We start from the raw sequence: 12010 nt of genomic DNA, 5'->3' as shown, positions 1-12010 counted from the left end.
ATTCACGAGAGCTATAGCTATAGTAGATGCATCATGTATCATCTATCTTCAATACAATCTTCTTTAACAAGTATCTTTAGATCTCTCCCAATAATTATTGAAGCCAATATGATTAATTCAGAAAGAAAAAAGAAAAGGAAAAACTTGAAATCTAAGTAGTGACCAATTTGACCCATCTTCTTTTTCTCTCTCTCTTCCGTAACGGTCACCAAAAACCCTTTGGTAAATCTCACCAAATCATCCATTAATTCTTTCTTTGTGGGTATATACTGCAAATTGTTGTAATTGTAATCATAATATTTTTCTTTCTTCAAAATCGGCCAACAAAAAGCTGCAATGGAACATGAATCGAACCCAGAATCAACCAACAAAGCCGACAAACAAAAAGACAAAAAGTTGAGATCCAAAATCAAGCCTTTTGTACCCCACGGCGACCACAATGCCCGAGATTTGAGATCCTGGGCTAAACGAACCGGCTTTGTTTCCATTTTTTCCGGCGAAGTTGGCTCTTCAAGCTCCGCTCGCGGCGGCGGCGGTGGCTCAGTGCCGCCGAGGGTTGCAAATGACTCTGAAATTGGACCCGAGGTGAACCCTAATAGGAATAGTAGTAGTAATAATAATAATAATGAGACTGAACCCATTTTACAAGAAAGAGGTGAAGATCATGGAACTGCAGGTAATGTTGGTGGTCCAGTTGTTATGGAGAATAATAATAATAATAATAATAATAATAATAATAATAATAAAGATGAGGAAGAAGAAGTGATTGATATAAAGTATCCTGGAGGTGATGAAGGAGATTTTGGAGCACAAAATCCACCAGAAATCAAGTGTGGAATCAGAGATAATCCTGGTTTAGGTTTGTTTTTTTATTTAATGATTTTGAATGTTGAATGATAAATTATTAAAATTTATTATTGCATTGTGTTTATTATATTTACAAGAATCTAGTATTTGATCATGTTCAAAGCAGTCTTTTAGAACTAGCGATTAATCGTACTAATATGTAACCTTTTCAATCAATCAATCAATCAATCAATCAATCATGCCCAGTAAAATCCCACCGACAGCAAAGCTATAAGTAGGGTCTGGGGAGGGTGGGATGTAGGCACACCGTACCTCTATCCAAAGGAATAGAGAGGTGGCTTCCAGAGAGACCCTCGGCTCTAAGTACATGTGAATGAAGCAAAATAAAGGAAATCAAAGTTTAACAGTTATATAAAAACTACTACTAATTATAATAATATTAATAATAAGATCACAGTTTAACAGCTATATAAAAGCTAATAATAATTATAATAATAATAATAATAATATATGTAAGGGAAATACCATTATGGTATGTGACCTAAATAAGTTAAGTCTAAGCCCTAAGGTATTCAATTCTCTCTAAAAATCCTTAACTTTAATTCTACTTCTCCACGAATTCCTATCCTCAACCATGTCCTCGGAGAGGTTTAGGTCTATCAAATCATGCCTAATCCTCTCATCCCAAGTCAATTTCGGTCGTCCTCTACCCCTCCTCCCCTCTAAAGTAATGTTTTCTACGGATCTAACAGGATTCGTCGTCTGTCTTCTCTTTACATGTCCAAACCATCTCAATCTCCACTCTCTTATCTTGTCTACTATGTTCGCCACCCCTAATCTCTCGCGAAACACACCGTTTCTTATTCGGTCTAGCCTTTTCAAGATTATTTATATATAGTTTTTCAAAATAAGTCTAATTTTCAAGATTATTTATATATAGTTTTTCAAAATAAGTCTAATTTTCAAATGTTTAAAAGATTTTGACCAGTTTTGACCGACTACTGATTATAGGGTCCAATACATGAAATTGAATTGGTAAGCCACCGATTATTGACTTGCCGCTGACTAATTCAGATTTTTACAACACTGGTTGAAAGTAGCCTATACTAGATCTGATTGTGTTCAATCTAACAAATGTAATTATTTATACAATTTGAATTTCATTTTAGGCAAATTGGATTTTAATACTTGAAGAAATAATCACTCTCACTACTTCTCAATCCTTTTCTTTAGCGTAACTCAATTCGCCGGTTATATGCTTTACCTTGTTGCATTGTTACGAAACTTTATGCTTAACACTTATGTGAAAAAGTATCATTTTTCGTTAATAGTTTTCATTATTCCATAATATGCTTTCCGTTAGAGTGTGTTCACCTTGGCAGCAAAAGTGAAAGTTAAGAGTGTGACTTATCAATCTGCGAGTATGAATTATTATCGGCCATTGAGTCACAGTTTGTAATCTTAATATTTATTTTGCCTTCTTTTTATGATCCATCATATGTACTGCTGACTTAAATTCATTATTCTATGCAATGCAGTCCCACTCATGTACTACGGTATGCAGCATTACCTCTCACTCGCGGGTTCACTTGTTTTCGTCCCGTTAATCATTGTCCCCGCCATGGGTGGCACCGATGTCAGCCACTCTTCCTTTTCCTTCCGTTAATGAAATTTCATAAATAACTGTTTTAAGTTATAATACTTTATACTTTGTTTCTAACAGAAGGACACCGCCACTGTAATTTCCACAATAATGTTGGTTTCTGGTTTAACCACAATCTTGCACTCATACTTTGGGACGCGCTTACCATTGGTTCAAGGGAGTTCGTTTGTGTTTTTGGCTCCCGCTTTAGTTATCATCAATGCTCACGAGTACCGAAATCTTTCTGAAAATGTAAGTTTTGATTTACTTATTTATTCCCTTCACGTGCATCTTAAATAATCTTCTATATTACAGAAATTTAGACACATAATGCGGGAACTCCAAGGGGCTATAATTGTTAGTTCTATCTTTCAATGCATTATTGGATTGAGCGGCTTAATGTCCTTGTTATTAAGGTAAATACTTTAATGAAAAGCGGTCAATATCTTTAAATTTTGAAATAAAATACACTGTTGAGTGAGTTAGTTCAAATTATTCACTGCAGGTTGATTAATCCAGTTGTGGTTGCACCGACTATTGGAGCTGTGGGGTTGGCGTTTTTCAGTTATGGTTTCCCGCTAGCTGGTAGTTGCATTGAGATCAGTGTTCCTCAAATATTATTGGTGCTTATTTTTTCTCTGGTAAGCGCGCACAATATTTTCTGTCTGAGTAGTTTGTTTGAACTTCAATGTAAAATGTTATAGTTTTGCTTCTTTTTTGTAGCACCTCCGGGGAGTATCTGTTTTTGGAAACCGTGTATTCCAAATATACGCGGTACGTATCATAAATTCTCTCTCTTTTTTTTTCTTCGTTTTTATCATAATATTTATGTCTAACAAATAATATTGATGTTAACAATATTAATCTTTTTATAGGTCCCTTTGAGCATTGTAATTATATGGGTGTACGCGTGTTTCTTGACAGCTGGCGGTGCATACAACTACAAAGGATGTAGTGCGGACATACCTGTCTCCAATATGTTAACCGATTCATGTATTAAACACGCGTATACGATGAAGCATTGCAGGACGGATGCATCTAATGCATGGGCAACTGCTGACTGGATTAGGATACCTTACCCTTTGCAATGGGGTATCCCCATCTTTCATCTAAGAACCTCCATCATCATGGCAGTTGTGTCTTTCGTGGCATCGGTTGACTCGGTAACCGCTAAATATAGATTGTTGCTAGTCGCTAATTGTCTTTAGCCCACAGGCCTGTTATAGGTCTGTTTAGGGTTTCTGGTCTCTTAAGTTTTGAGGGTTCCCCCTCTTTGTAATTACAAGCAGAACGTGCAGTGAACAGTTCGTACAGGCGGGAAGTTTATTTATGTTCATTTATTTAACAAACGAACATACATGAACAAAAGTCTGGTTGGCTCGTTTATGTTCGTGAAAGTTCACTTACGCTCATTTGAATTCTTTTATGCTCATTAATATATTCATTTAAAGTTTTTTGGCCCGTTACAACTTAGTCTGGTTTTAATAACTTTTTAGGTCCAACATGCTCTTCTCATTACTTCTAACTGGTTTTAGCTAAGTTATATTCGTTCATCTGTTTCAGTTATGTTCATTCATGAACCTTTCTTTTGTACTGTTAACGAACGAACATAAACGAACATGAAGATGAGCATTTTCTTAACGACCTAGCAAAAACAAGAAAACCCTGTTTGTCTTATTGTTCGTGTTCGATCGTTTGTTCGGTTAAAGTTAAACGAATGAACACAAACATGCTCCGTTCATGTCCGTTCATAAGCCTACTTTTAGAGTAATTAAATTGAATATTAAAAAGTGCATATGCCCAAGATTAGATTTGATTCGTATGTGGTCTTTTTTTAAAGGTTGGGACGTATTATTCGGCATCAGTGCATATTAATGGAAAACCTCCTACGCGAGGTGTTGTAAGTAGAGGAATAGGTTTGGAAGGCTTTTGTAGTGTATTGGCTGGGCTCTGGGGCACAGGAGGCGGGTCAACAACTTTGACTGAAAATGCTCACACGGTTGCCATCACAAAGGTGGCTAGTAGACGGGCTGTGGAGGTGGGAGCGGTTATCTTAATCATCTTCTCTTTCATTGGTATATCTATATTCTCTTAATTTTTTAATAACATTCAGGGTAAATTACAGTATTTGTGCTTTATGTTACAAAAAGTGTATCCTTTAACTTCAATAAGTACAAATATGTCCATTAATAGACATTAGATTTTATTTCTGAAGATTATATTTTGTCACACTTTTTGTTCTTTCCACTAATAGACATTAGATTAGGTAAACTTAAGGGAAAATGACCATTATAAACTTACTACTAAAAAACAAATATATACTAATCTTTTTGTATTAAAAATAAAAGGCATATATAAATACTAACTTCAGGGAGGTTTGCTGTACTTATTGAAGTTAAAGGACAAGAATTGCGAGTTACCCATATAAAAGATGAAGACTAGAACTTACTCTAACATTTATTAATGTTTAAATGAATTGAATCTGTTGTTTAATGAGATTATATCAGGTAAAGTAGGTGCGATTCTTGCTTCTATACCGCAAGCGTTGGCTGCTTCTTTGTTGTGCTTCGTGTGGGCCCTAGTTGTGGCATTAGGGCTCTCAGCATTACGGTATACTCACACCGCAAGCTTCAGAAATATAATGATAGTTGGTGTATCTCTTTTTATTGGTTTGTCTTTACCGGCATATTTTCAACAATATCAACCAGAAACTGCCTTTATTCTTCCCGGTTACTTTATTCCTTACTCAGCAGCAGCAGACGGGCCAATTCACTCTGGAAATAAACAGGTGTGTTCGTTTTGTATTGTTTTCTGGTTTTGAATTTAACGTGTTTGACCAAGTCAACGCTAATTCAAGAATGTATCCCTGGAAAATTATGAAAATAGACAGTGACTTTTAATCATGCCAAAATTAAACATAAAGCAATCAACAAGAAAACACCACATAAGTGGAGCCGGATAAGAAGATTTGAATTAGGGGTGTAAACGAGCCAAGACGGCTCACGAGCTACTCGAGATCGGCTCAGTAACAACTTGAATCGATTGGAGCTTAAATGAGCTCGAGCTTTATAAATAAGCTTGTTTAGGAAACGAGCCCGAGCTTCACTTATAGAGCTCGAGCTGCCGCGCTAGCCTTAGCGAGCCTATTATTTATATGGTTCTTTATTGAGTTAAATATATAATTATATTTATTACATATAAAAAGTATAGTTAGAAAAATTTGTTAAACGAATGCATATAAATTACCGACCCAATTACAAATTTTGTCCTTTAAAATAAGACGAATTACGGTTCGTGTCCTTTTTTTAGTTTCCTTGCAGGCGGTGTACTTTAAACTGTTTTTTCCTACAAGTTTTGTCCTTTACGCTAACTGGGTTAGAAAAAGTCAGTTAAATCCCATCACGTGAGGCACATGTGAGGATAGTTTTGTCCTTTCATATATCTCTGCAACTAAACCCCCCTTTATCAGTCTTCCCCCTCTTTTTAACCCAACCCCACCTTCAATCGATCAGGGTACGATTAGGGCTTCAATCAATTAGGGCTCAATTGATGATGGCTTACTGTGTTTGTGGCAAGGTAGCAGTTGTTCGAACTTCATAGACTGATAGAAATCCAGGTCGTCGGTTTTTCTCTTGTCCGGACATGGTAAGTGTGTAATTCGATTTAAGTTCCAGTCAATTGTTTATACTTCATGTTTCTCCTCTTTTCCAGACATCGGATTGCCCCTTTCTTGGATGACGTGACCCACCAATGTGTGAACGGGCATTGGAGATTATCCCGGGCTTATTGAAGTCGAAAAACAAGGTTGAACAAAGTTTAGAGAGTTATAAAGAACAAACAAGGAAGATGAAGAACAGATTGGTCATTAGTTGGATCATTTTCATTGCAATTGTAATTGCAATGAAAATGTAACTAGTTGACTGAATTTGAAGTTGTTGACTATTTGTATTTTGACTTTATTAGTTAATTTAGGACTTTATGCAGTTTAAGTATTATGTATTTTTACTTTATTTTGGATGTAATTTTGGATCCCTTTTAAGCAATGTATCATCAGTTTATTTTGGATTTAATTTGGATCTTTGGTTAGTTTATTTTGGACTTTTGGATGGATGCTATACACAATCTGCACATTGTGCACTATCTACACATGATGCACAATCTGCACATTGTGCACTATCTACACATCCATCTACAACATCTATAAACCATAAACCAAGAGATGAATACTGCATAATATGATCTGATCTGATCCAAGGGCAAATAAGTAAAAACTGCACAATATGCACAAAAAGATGAATGAGTCATCTGCACAAACATCCATCTGCCAAACCATTAAATTATGTAAAATCTGATCCAAGGGCAAATATGTCCAAACCCTTAAAATAAGTAACATCTGATCCATCTGCAGTTCTGCACAACCATTACCAACAACCATAAATGCAAACAACAACCAAGTTAAATAATGAACAACCATATTAAAAGCTACTTGTCATTTAACAACTACTAAACATTAATCAACCATATTAAAGTCAACAACTTAAAGCAACATTAGTCCAGGCAACAACTTAATACATCCATACCATGAAAAACTTGAAAAAAAGTCTAACTTAAAAATATCCATACCATAAAGTCATAAAAACTACAAAAACAGTCAAACAGTAGGCACATTAATCAGCAAGATTTTTCATGCATGATCTCTTGTTGTGACCCTTTTGACCACATGTCCCACAAGTGTTTGATCCTTTTGGCTTTGTCTTTCTCACTGCCTTCACTTTCTGACCATCACCCTCCATAGCCTTTCCCTTACCCTTTGCATCAACCTTTCCCTTGCCCTTTGCATCAACCTTTGACTTTTTCCTTGAACCACCATCTTCCCTTTCCACTGCTGACTTTTTCCTTGATTTCTTTTGCCTTCTAGTTTGCTTTTTGAATTTAGGAGCTGTGATCTGGATTGGGACTTGTGATGTGGGCCACATACTCATACCATTGATGGGATACACCTTGTAGCTATACACTGCCTTCCACCTATCCATTGTGTAAATTGGTTTGACAAATGTTTCTTGCCTGCCAACAAGTCTGTCATGTGCACCCTTCACCCAAATACATGCCACCACATGTCTACAAGGTATCCCAGTTATCTCCCATCTCCTACATGCACATGTACTTGTGCTCATGTTCACTACACACTGATCACCACATGGACCTGTTACCTGATAATGATCCTCACCATTCCAATGCACAGAGTACCTATCATCCAAATATGTAAACCATTCACATCATTTACAAGACAAGTAAATATTCACATACAACTCACCTGCTTGCTTCCTTCTTCACTGACTCCATAATTTGTGTAGCATATGGTGTTAGTAACCCTGATGACCTATCAATTACCTTCAACACAGTAACAATCTTCCTCATCACATATTCTCTGATGTATTCCAGCAATGTGATAATAGGCTTGTCCCTTCCATCTACCAGCTTTGAATTGAAACATTCACACATGTTGTTGGTCAACACATCAGACATTGCTCTACCTATTATAACAAAACACAACATATAAAGGACAAAACTTGAAAGTTATGAGAGAATAAAGGATACAAAATTAAAAACTTATCAGAGAAGTGTGACCTTGACCATGTTTCTGGTGGGATCTTAGATACCCAAAGATGACACCTTTTGTTCAAGTTTTTTAGGTTGTTCATCTCTCTCTTATAGTGTGTAGGTGATGTACATCTAGCCAGCTTCCAAAGAGCATCCCTTAAAAGCTTTCCTTTGAAGAGTGATCTTAGGTTATCTTCAATGTGCCTCACACAAAACCTATGCTCTGCAGAAGGAAACAACTTATCTACAGCCTATATAAGACCCTTTTGCCTGTCACTCATAAAGGTAAACTTGGATCTGTTGTTTATATCCAAGTCATCACCAAGGCATTCCAAGAACCATTCCCAAGAGTTCAATGTTTCAGCTTCAACTACAGCATATGCAACAGGGTAGTATCCATTGTTTGGATCTAGAGCAACTGCTGTTAAAAGTTGACCAGGCCAAGCACTTTTAAGGAAAGCCCCATCCAGTCCCAACAGATCCCTACCTATTGCTTTGAACCCCTTTTTCAAAGACCCCAAACAGATGTATATCCTCTTGAATTGTCTTGTCTCAGATGTTGGATCTGAGCATTCTTCTAATTCAAGCTTCACTGTTGTATCTGGATTAGTCCTCTTCAACTCTTCAATATAATCCCTCAATAACCCATATTGGCCTCTGAAATTTCCAATTATATGTTCCCTGGCCAACATCTTTGCCCTATAAGCTTTCATCTCAGACACACCAACTTCAAACCTCCTTTGAAACCTTTCTTTGATGGATTTAACTTTCAGCTTTGGGTCATCTTGAAGATCAGTAACCAAATGGTTTGAGAGGAACCTGGCTGTGCAAGCATAAATTTCCCTAGATTGAAGGCATTTATGTTCATTTATCAACCTTGTAATTTTCCATGAAGCTGTTCTCTTTTGGTATGACAACAACAGTACCCAAGGGCATCTAATAACAAGTGGGTCTTTCCTTTTTCCCCTACCCCCAATACTTTTCTGGACTGGTCCCTCATCTTTATTAGCACTGCTAGATCCAACCCCCTGCATGTGGGACCCATCTTCCATATCTCCTTCACACACAGCCCTCACCCTTACCAAATCATCTTTTCTTATCCTAATTTGTCTTCTTGTTTCAACTGCATGTGCCTTGATCATATCCTTCACCTCTGCTTTTGTACCAAAAACTTGTCCCACATGGAAAAGATAATCCATGTCCCCCTCATTTCTTTGTTTCTCATTATACATCCTATCATTATCCAACATCACATCATCCATTTCTATGTCCAAACCCTCTAAACTACAATTTGCATCCTGCTGTTCAACTTCAAAATCAGTATGCAGTCTGAAATCCCTCATATCTACATCTACATCATGTGTTTCACCATCTTCATAGTTGAAGTCACTATCTGAATCACTTTCTGAATCTTCATCACCATCCCTAGTTTTCTTAACATTTTTAGATTTCTTTTTGTTCTTAGATTTCTTCACATTCTTTGGTTTCTTAACTGGACAACCCTCTAGATGTTCATCATCATCAGAACTCTCATCTCTCATTTCATAGTTAGAATCCCTACTATCATCAGTTCCACTTTCATCTGAACTTGAAGACTCATCTCCACTTTCTTCATCTGAAATTGAAGAATCTTCACTATCTCCATCCCCACCTCCATCCCCGCCTCCATTGTAATCCATATCCACCTCATTTGTAGGCTGCACACCATATCCACCTCCATCCCCACCTCCATCTACATCACCATTGTAATCAATCTCCACCTCATTTGTAGGTTGCACACCAAAAGCATCCTCTCCAAACATAGGGTCAAATTCTGGATCCTCATGACATATATCAATCTGGTCTTGTTGTTCAACAACACCAACATTATTCTCTTCTTGAACATTCACATTTGCATCCTGTTTGTCTTGTTCCACAACTACCTTTTGAACAACAACCTCATTTGTGCTATTTTGCCATTCCAACAACAACCTTTTCTTAACTGAGTTTGCTTCATCTAGTACGACCTCACTTGCAAGAAACTCCTCATCTGTTATCTCTTCAATGGTAAACTTTGAGGGTGAGCAGAAGTATGTGTGTACAGAGGTGAACTCATGCTCAACATACACATTCATTAACTGATTAAAAGCTCCAATATACTTAGCAAATCCCCTAACATCATCATCACTTCCCAAAGCTCTAAGCCCCCAATCCAATTCTGAACCCGGTACTACATAATGGTAGAATCTAACCTTATCTGTAGGATAGGATAATTCAAGCAAGATTCGATCAAGCTCGTGAACTGAAAACTTGTCAATATCTAGCATGTCAACAAAATGGACAACGACTCTGTTATAAACCCGTCCAGGAAATTTGGTGAAACTGCCACCATGGTGCAGCTGATCGTGAACAAATGTGGATTATTTACTACACAAACAAGATTTAAACAGCTGTTAGTTAAATAAACCCAATTATAAACCCTAAAATTATAAACCCTAAAGTTTTAACTTACCATAAAACGCATCAGCATTTGATTGTTCATCAGCTTCACGAATGTAGAATCGAGGAGGAGGAGGATCATCCATCTTACGTTTTTAAGTTTTGAGAATGATGTGCAATTTAAGGTATTAACTGTCGGGTTGTTGAGTCGAGTCGGATACGAGGGTTTTTAATCGCCGGGAATTGAATCGATTGAAAGGGAGGGGGAAGACTGATAAAGGGGGGTTTAGTTGCAGAGATATATGAAAGGACAAAACTACCCTCACATGTGCCTCACGTGATGGGATTTAACTGACTTTTTCTAACCCAGTTAGCGTAAAGGACAAAACTTGTAGGAAAAAAAAGTTTAAAGTACACCGCCTGCAAGGAAACTAAAAAAAGGACACGAACCGTAATTCGTCTTATTTTAAAGGACAAAATTTGTAATTGGGTCTAAATTACCTTGTAAATAATAAACAAGCCCATTTAAGATTGAGCTTGAAAAACTGACTCACGAACTGAGCTTGAGCTTTAAAAAAGAGCTTGGACTAGGCTCGGCTCATTTATATCTCCTAACTTGAATTTAGCAGGCACAAAAATCTTTGAAAAGTACAATGAGGTCGACAAAACAAACCAATCAAATCAATACATGTGTAAAGTGCAGGCTAATTCAGCCAGTGCTTTACACTATTATTGGTTAATTTTGTGGACCCAAAGTGTTTACAAAGATTTTTGTCCTGCTAAATTTATGCCTTCTTAGATGGCTATGCTTATTTGGCATTTTGGCCTTGTCTGTTTGGTTGGTTTTAGACATGCCTACTTATAAATGCTAAAAGTCAACGTTTTGCAAAACGTTGGGTCAAAATGCCTATTTGGGGTGATCTTCTCACGTGTCTTTGTGAGGCGTTTAGTATGTAGGCTGTTGTATCTAATATATATTTCGTGTAATGATTTATTGCCAGTTTGATTTTATAATGAACGCGCTTCTATCTATGAACATGCTGGTGACACTATTGATGGCAATAGTACTAGACAACACTGTACCAGGTGGTCAACAAGAACGGGGAGTATACCGTTGGTCAACTTCTGATGACCTGTCCTCGGATCCGTCTTCTCTTGATGACTATAAGTTACCTAGCAAAGTTTCCCGAGTTTTCAGATGGGCTAAATGTTTGGATGCATGACTTTACATGAAAGTCAACAGTCAATTTTGCTCTTGCCAACTCAGTAGGCTAATTCTTTGATAAATTTGATTACAGTTGAGTTTGCATTATTATGGTTCATATATAAGAATATCAAGAATGTTCATTTGTTTGTTTTAGGATCCATATAGTGAGCACATTATGTAGTTACATATGGTTTATGCTAGATGGGAATTTATTATATGTTGTGCCACCCTTTTTATTGATTATCTTATTTAATAGTTCTTCATATTGGGATTTAACTGGTTAGCTTATTCAAGTCTAATTCAGGTTCAAGGGAGTTCTTTTCTTATAATATTTA

General features: G+C 36.8%; 1 protein-coding gene across 1 annotated transcript; it reads left to right on the top strand.

Moving 5' to 3' along the window:
• Positions 1 to 311: 311 nt before the first annotated feature.
• On the top strand, positions 312 to 11715 carry LOC143584809 (nucleobase-ascorbate transporter 11-like). The gene is made up of 10 exons (XM_077066769.1): positions 312 to 859; positions 2346 to 2443; positions 2531 to 2701; positions 2765 to 2865; positions 2955 to 3090; positions 3173 to 3223; positions 3325 to 3612; positions 4290 to 4524; positions 4957 to 5237; positions 11470 to 11715. The coding sequence occupies exons 1-10, from the start codon at positions 337 to 339 to the stop codon at positions 11689 to 11691; spliced, it is 2106 nt and encodes a 701-aa protein (XP_076922884.1). The 5' UTR covers positions 312 to 336; the 3' UTR covers positions 11692 to 11715.
• The last annotated feature ends 295 nt before the right edge of the window (positions 11716 to 12010 follow it).

Source organism: Bidens hawaiensis, unplaced genomic scaffold (genome assembly GCF_021521415.1).
Source record: "Bidens hawaiensis isolate Kalapana, Puna unplaced genomic scaffold, B.hawaiensis_p1.1 tig00033471_1, whole genome shotgun sequence".
NCBI lineage: Eukaryota > Viridiplantae > Streptophyta > Magnoliopsida > Asterales > Asteraceae > Bidens > Bidens hawaiensis.
Note: the sequence above shows the minus strand (reverse complement) of the source record. Positions and strands in the feature narration are given on the sequence as shown.

Bases quoted from the DNA above. Each gene is read 5' to 3' on its own strand.
- LOC143584809 (XM_077066769.1), top strand. From the start codon at position 337: ATGGAACATGAATCGAACCCAGAATCAACCAACAAAGCCGACAAACAA. The intron at 3,224-3,324 runs GTACGTATCATA...ATCTTTTTATAG, and splicing joins GTGTATTCCAAATATACGCG to GTCCCTTTGAGCATTGTAAT. The intron at 3,613-4,289 runs GTAACCGCTAAA...CTTTTTTTAAAG, and splicing joins TCGTGGCATCGGTTGACTCG to GTTGGGACGTATTATTCGGC.